Genomic DNA, 6,817 nt, shown 5'->3' with positions numbered 1-6,817 from the left:
ATCGACAATTCATCGTCAATTCACAGGATTGTGCCGACAATGGAATTGAATAGCGGCCCGATCCGTGCAATTAGCGCTCGATCCACGCCGCCCGACCGAAGAAAATTGGAATGACGAGCACATTTATCGGGGATAAAACCCCCAATTTTGAAAACCGACCGCTAGCCGCTCGAAATTTTTGGTCGGCCCCAAAAAAGGCTAGGGTCGGGGGGTTTTTCATAGGGTCGGTCGGGTAACCGGAAACACAACATTTTTTTTCCTAGGCCTTATAATTCCCATGCCTTTACTTTTAACCTTTAAAACACTTTCTATTGGACAGACAGGTAACTGTAACTTAGTGTAAGTGGCTCTTAGGACTTGCCAGGCTGTGACAAGTACTGGTATGGAAACATATTCAAGTTCAACCATACAACATTACTTACATGTACATGTAAATTAGACAAGTCAATGATATGTTGGTCATCAGGTTGATAAATCACTGGATTTAAATACCTTGGCTAGGTACAAACACTTGGTTAAATACAAAGAACTATAACGATTGTTTTCCTCTGGTATGTGATTCAATCTATAGACTGTTGAAAGCCCAGCTCTGTCCAGGCCTAACATAACTCACCTAGCAGCCTGTTGATGAGACTGGCGGAGACAGGATGGAGTAGAGGCTGCTCCAGGCCCTGGAAGTACTCCGAGATCACCTTCAGCACGTCTAACTCAAACCCAGAGTAACAGGACTGCCACTCCTCTGCCTCTTCACTATCTGTGCGCCCTAACAACAGGACGGCAAGTTTTAGATGCAAAACTGTTCATTGTGATATACAGTGTACATATAAAAGTTTGTTCTGATAGGAATACACTGCATTGATAGTAATGCTGTATGGCAAGTCAGCAACATTTGTATTACAATTTACATGTAATGCAAAAATCATCCTGATCTTCAATTCAGTCACTTCATCATCTGTTGGATATAGATTGTCCAATATACCAATTATCCACAATTCAGTGAATTATCTTTTCTAATTGATGACAAATTACTTCTTAAGGAAGCAGTTACTCACAATTGGCCAGACATTTCATAGCAGACAGCACCCAGTGTGGAACATCATCTGTAAAGAAGACAATTTTGTAAAGACAGTGTACCACATTGATTATCCATTACCTGGAAGAGATTTGACTTGTCATTGGTAGACAATGTAATTTGACCATAATACAATCATATCAAAATGTAGCTTTCCTGATTGTTTAATACATGTGTTTGGGTGGGTTTGAAAAGGGCATAAAAAAAGTTAAACCTGACATACATGTTGAAGTTATCGAACAGTCATTCAAACCTTTCTCATCTGTAGGTTCCACAATGCCAGACCGGCTCCTTCTGGTGACCGTGTGCTTCATGTGGCTGCTGTTGATACAGTAGCGGTCTATCATTCTACACACCCAGTCTTCTCCTAACAGTTCTGTCAGTCTGGAACAGATCAATGTCAAATAATCTTGAGCCAAAAACTATAATAGTACAAATCCAATATGAAGTAGAACACTAAAGTATAAAGGGAATGTGTTGCCTGAAAACATTGAAGATAACCGAGTCGAAAAACAAACCTCTTTAAAATGGCTTGATTCCAAGCCTGCAGTTCCAGTTGTGGATCTACAGGAGGCGCTGGTGCCTTTGCTTTCAGCGGTTTATTCATAACCGCAGGTTTCTCCCCACCAGGACAGGATTCTACAGGTAGCGTGTTGGTGTCCCTGGCAGACAAGGGTGCTTGACTGCACACTGTTCGACAGGACTCTGTAAATCTGTGGGCAAAAAAATGTTGCAAATTGATAAAACCACAAGGCTGCAAAGAGTCTCATATTAATAGTATTATACATCAACTTTACTTGCAACAAGTTAATATATATTACTAGTAATCTTCTGTGATTGTTGTAATGGTGGATGAGTTTGTGTACTATTCATAAGTCAATCCACTCTTGGTTTATTTGTCACCTGTGCATCATAATGTCTTGTTCAATTTGAGAAAATTCACACATCATTTGAATTTACAAGTACATGATCATGTGCTGTATCTTATCTGTAGCAGCTTATCTGTATCAAGTCTTTGCCTTACCAAGGAGGTTTAAAATAACCTTCTTGGCCTTACTAATACTCTGGTAGTAATGCTGCCTACCTGTATATATTCTTGTTGTCGTGAAAACTACTGCCCTTGCCACGGACTTCAGTAAATATCCCAGCAGAGAGGAACTTCTGCAGGAGTTGCACAGTCTGGTGCCGGGTGACTGAGGGTCCGAAGTCATCACTACTCCTCAGGTACTGGTGTAGCCAGTCTACAGCCTCGCTAGCGGTGAATGAGCTGTCGTACTGACGTAGTAGAAACCGGCGCGTGCCTGTCGGCATGCCCTGACAGAAGGCTTCAATGGCTGCATTCCACTGGAAGGCAGAATAAAAAAAGAATGATTGTTCTACTCAAAGCATGGAATGAAATTTCTTTGACTGCAATGTGGTTTCCTACTAGTAGAGCTGTGGATAATCTTGCTTAATAATTACAATGCATGATACATGTACAATGTAAATACATGTATGTATAATAAAGACTGATTTGCCAATGAAAGTCTCAAGGTAAGTGTTGTGTTTATTGCAAAATCATTTCACTCAGCTAATGGTAGTCTGTCCTAAAAGGATAATGTTTCTTTGTACAATAAGTAGTAGCAAGTTATATGCAGGAGTTTCAAATAAGAAAACAGCACTAACCAGTTTGGTGGCCCTGTAGGGTTCCGCTGTACTGCCCACCGCTGCACTGGTCGGGTAAGCTGCCATTCTTGTGTCTTGTTCTCTGGACACTACCTGTGAAATAACTTTTGTAATGAGACTGATGAGCAATTAATTGCTCGTCTAATGAGATCTGAGTATAGTGACAACAGTATGAAATACATGTACAGACTACTTGTAATCATGATAAGAGAAAAGACTTGCAATGAACATTGAATCCAAAAACAAACAAAATCAACCTAATTTTTTTATATATATATGAAGTGCATTGACATAAAATTGAAAAGAAACAATGACCTGGATCATCAAGCGTCTCATTGAGGAATGAAACTAATTATGATGCTTTATCATTTAAATTTCAAACAATGACACCTTATATATATATATATATCAAGGTCATGAATGGTAACTAACCAGGTAAGGTTAGATTTTCTAGCCCAAATAACTTTTGGACCAGGACTGGCATGAGTTACCAACCAGACGAAGCTGCAGTACAACTACCTACTACTAGTAGACGTTTTCAAACTACACTGTATATCCCCCCCCCCCCTACATAACCATATGGGTCGAAGTTTTGCGCAAGCTTGTACTTGTAGTTGTACCTCATAAAGTAATCCTGGTTACCACTCTCCGCAGGCCGGGTTAGGCTTAGTTCTATGCCATTAAAAAGTAACCATAGGCAGGCAACATAACCATTATTTTGCCATCCTGTAGGCTAACTACTGTAATTTTCAAACCGACCCCGTAATAACCCCCGGCGTGCGGTAATGGACCGGAGCGGGTGGGCAGTACTTTCAGCACCGTAGAGTTATCGGGGATGGTCCGGCTACCAGCCTAGTGCTAGTAACTTTCTGCACCCTCTCAAAATCTATGTTAACTATAGCTACCAATTAGTTGCGAACGGTAGAAAGAATTGTAACCTTTACAGAGACCAACAGCAGCCAGAAACGAAAAGACTTGAACTACACGCCCAGACGAACGAGTAGAGTTTGGAGCTCGCCCCAGGGGTGGCGCCTCGGCTTGGCGTGGTCCTGCCGTTTAGTACGTCGTTCTTGGAGCTCTTCTGGCCTCAAACGTCGCGTATTCAAGCCAAGCTGACGTTCAACGCTACGTTACACGCATGTTAGACAACAGAGCATCGTCTGGAGACGGCGTTTAAATGAACACAAGCGTCTGTTTGCTTTAGTTGTACTTTAACCATTAGCGTCTCCTCAAGCGTTCAAACTTACCGGGCATATGCTAATCTGACCGTTGTGACCCGGGACGAAACCATTCACCAGTTAGGGGAGCTGTTCATTCAACTTACTCTTTCTTCAGCTATTCTTTTGATATCAAATATCGTTTTTTGTGCTTTTTATTAAATAATTTTCTATATTTAGAAATCTATTGTATAAAAATGATACTGTTGATAGTAGTATGTAATCATTTTGAAATCGGATCGCCCAAGGTAGTGGTATCGCCCCAACGTATCTGAAGTAAACAGCGCGAAATGTCTGTGACAGGCAGCAGGACGCAATGGCACCAAGAGAATTAAATAGAGAGGCAATGAACCAAGGGCAAACTAGCACCGAAAGACCACGTCTAGCGAGATATTAGACGTAAAACAAGGACAACAACAACAACAATGGCTGTCGTTGTTCTATTCTCTTGGAAAATATTTCCATGTTTTCCTTCTTGGACGTTGGAGAGAACTCGTAACATCGTTGTAGAAGTCCCAACCAGTTCACTTTTCCAAAGGCGGGTCTAGGCTCTATTATATCATGGAGGTAACCTCCGTGATTATATGAAGGGTTATCCCCTATAGTTAACGTTAAATATTCAAACATCATTTTGGGGATAACATTCTGTCCATAACTTAAGAAATTTCAATACTGCTATACGAGTCACTATAAAAAGCTAACGTTATAGTTAGGCCACAGCAAGTAAATTTTATGGATGACATCCTCCGCAGATTCCAAATCTAATGCGAGCGGGCGAAAAAAAAAAAACAAGGTTCCTACAATTTAAAATTTTGACTCAATCATTGTACAAATGGTTTTGATTCAGTGAGAACATCACATATACACAGCCAGCATCACATATCACTGCATCAAAATAGGAAACAAAACATTTAATCAGAGCTTTTTCTTGTCTCCTCTCTTCATAGTTATCTGCCATCCACCTTCCGGCATGACAACAGACATCTTTGCCCATTTTCGGCATGTTGACCAGGAAGGCAATAAAATTTATTGTTTTTTTTCCAAAATCATGCGAAAATTAATGCGCGCGCTGATGTCATCCATAAAAATTACTTGCTGTGGCCTTATCTTGTTATTTTAACTTTTATGTTTTCAATATGCATTGTAAGGAATTGTATAGCATTATTTGCACTGATTTCAAATAATAGCACTACAAACAGGCCTTGGTATTTTTGTTTATTCCAATATCTTTTGTAGAGGAAGTTGACAATTTTGTACCATGAACCACATAGTAAAATCTTTAGGATAATCATGAAAATATAACACATATTACATAATTTTGATGCATCAATTTTTTTACCTTGTCACAGTATTGGAAACTTTTTCTGACATGAGGGAACACTTAGTATCAAAACATGGATCAAGACTATCTACCACCTGCCATGGTGAGGATTAGCCTGGGTGCCATCCGATTTGGGGCGATGGCATTTAATACTGTGTATTGGTGCCAGTTTCCCAGGGAAATCAACAGCAACAGAGTGAGCATATGTGTGTGAGCCTGGAATATTTGTGTACTAAATGTTCAAAATGCAATTATAGCCCTACCAACACACCACACCATATGATACATGAATTTCCATGTTTAACATAACTGTATGTTTAATACTGCCCCTTTGCCAAAACATCAAGCTGAAAAATTAAAAAAAAAACTATCACCTCAGCTGTAAAATACATTTAGCAGCAAATAGCCAGATTTCTGGATAATATTATTACATGTAATATGCTCATGATGTTATGCTCAAACGTTTGGAAAATAAAATCTCAACACCCTTTTGGAGATGTTAACAAACTTCCCAGATATTATTCCTATTCCACTGCCAACTAAAACCAACCCATGCCAGTAGTACAAAATAAATCAAGCAGATCAGTTTTAGAAAACCATGATAGCTTTACAATGGTTAAGGGTAAATCAATCTAATACAAAACATAACATTCATTATCAGCATTACATCCCCACTACTGCCTGTTCTTTGCAGTAACATTTACCTTCAATTTATTGCACTTGATATATGTGCGTCCAGGTTATGTCATTGACATGCACATACTACTGGTAGTACTTTTTTTACCACAAACAGTTCCTTATAGACTTTGAATATCTCCATTGTCAAATTTCAAAAATCTGTATGTGTTGCACAAACACATGACATGAAAGAGAGCCGGCTCATCAGTAGTTAGTGCAGTGTACATATATCCACTGTTTTTTTACCAGGTCCCTGACAATTCTGACTGGTCATGAGAAGAGTAAGGCATTGGGGAATAATTGATTTCTCAACCTAATATTAAAGACAGTGGAAAGTAGCTTGACGAGGATAGAAATTTGCTAAAATGCAGATCATATTTGCCTTGTATATTTGTACATGTATAACTGCTGTAAAAGTTGGAAAGCCCTGATTAATTATGATAGAGGATATGTAAAACAGCTACACAAAGTGTACTAGAGCCCCTGGTAAACTGGTTCCTCAGACTTTTCCTCAGTATCCAGGAGTCTGTGTGTCTCTGTAGAGGATGATTTCTCCTTTGGAATCCTTCTTTTCTTGCAGTACACGCTGAGAGTCCCTCCTATGACCAGTGCCAGACAGGCTGGAACATAAACAAGATGTGGGTAAGGAGGTGGAAAGTTCATGGGGAGTTTGGCAGGGTATAAACCTTTTGCTACTTATTCACAGTGACAGTGACTAGACTTTAGACACAAACTTTCTAAGTGTGGACCAAGCAGTCCTGGAGAAATTTCAAATTGTCCTTAACTGTTGTAAACAAATAACTTGTCCCTAGTTTGACTTGAAGAGTACATAAGGAGCCTACCTGCACATCCTGCAGCAATAAG

General features: G+C 39.7%; 2 protein-coding genes across 5 annotated transcripts in view; both read right to left on the bottom strand.

Moving 5' to 3' along the window:
• The window catches only part of LOC109463236 (DEP domain-containing protein 1A-like), a 9,670-nt gene extending 5,656 nt beyond the window's left edge, over nt 1–4,014 (bottom strand). For 3 of the 4 annotated variants that reach the window (XM_019759976.1, XM_019759978.1, XM_019759979.1), the window contains exons 1-7: nt 3,676–4,014; nt 2,738–2,830; nt 2,157–2,416; nt 1,591–1,785; nt 1,326–1,456; nt 1,053–1,100; nt 614–763 (exon numbers count right to left, since the gene is read on the bottom strand). In XM_019759976.1, the coding sequence (XP_019615535.1) occupies nt 614–763; nt 1,053–1,100; nt 1,326–1,456; nt 1,591–1,785; nt 2,157–2,416; nt 2,738–2,803 (850 nt within the window). In that variant the 5' untranslated portion in view covers nt 2,804–2,830; nt 3,676–4,014. The remainder of the gene's footprint in view (nt 1–613; nt 764–1,052; nt 1,101–1,325; nt 1,457–1,590; nt 1,786–2,156; nt 2,417–2,737; nt 2,831–3,675) is intronic. The other variant, XM_019759977.1, reaches the window with a different exon arrangement.
• Nucleotides 4,015–5,900: 1,886 nt separating this feature from the next.
• Nucleotides 5,901–6,817, bottom strand: part of LOC109463164 (sushi, von Willebrand factor type A, EGF and pentraxin domain-containing protein 1-like) — a 1,607-nt gene continuing 690 nt past the window's right edge. The window contains exons 3-4 of the mRNA XM_019759880.1: nt 6,796–6,813; nt 5,901–6,573 (exon numbers count right to left, since the gene is read on the bottom strand). Of these exons, the coding sequence (XP_019615439.1) occupies nt 6,428–6,573; nt 6,796–6,813 (164 nt within the window). The 3' untranslated portion in view covers nt 5,901–6,427. The remainder of the gene's footprint in view (nt 6,574–6,795; nt 6,814–6,817) is intronic.

This window comes from Branchiostoma belcheri, unplaced genomic scaffold (assembly GCF_001625305.1).
Source record: "Branchiostoma belcheri isolate BF01 breed outbred unplaced genomic scaffold, Haploidv18h27 scaffold123, whole genome shotgun sequence".
Lineage (NCBI taxonomy): Eukaryota > Metazoa > Chordata > Leptocardii > Amphioxiformes > Branchiostomatidae > Branchiostoma > Branchiostoma belcheri.
The sequence above is the reverse complement of the archived record's forward strand: the minus strand, read 5'-3'. Positions and strand labels throughout refer to the sequence as shown.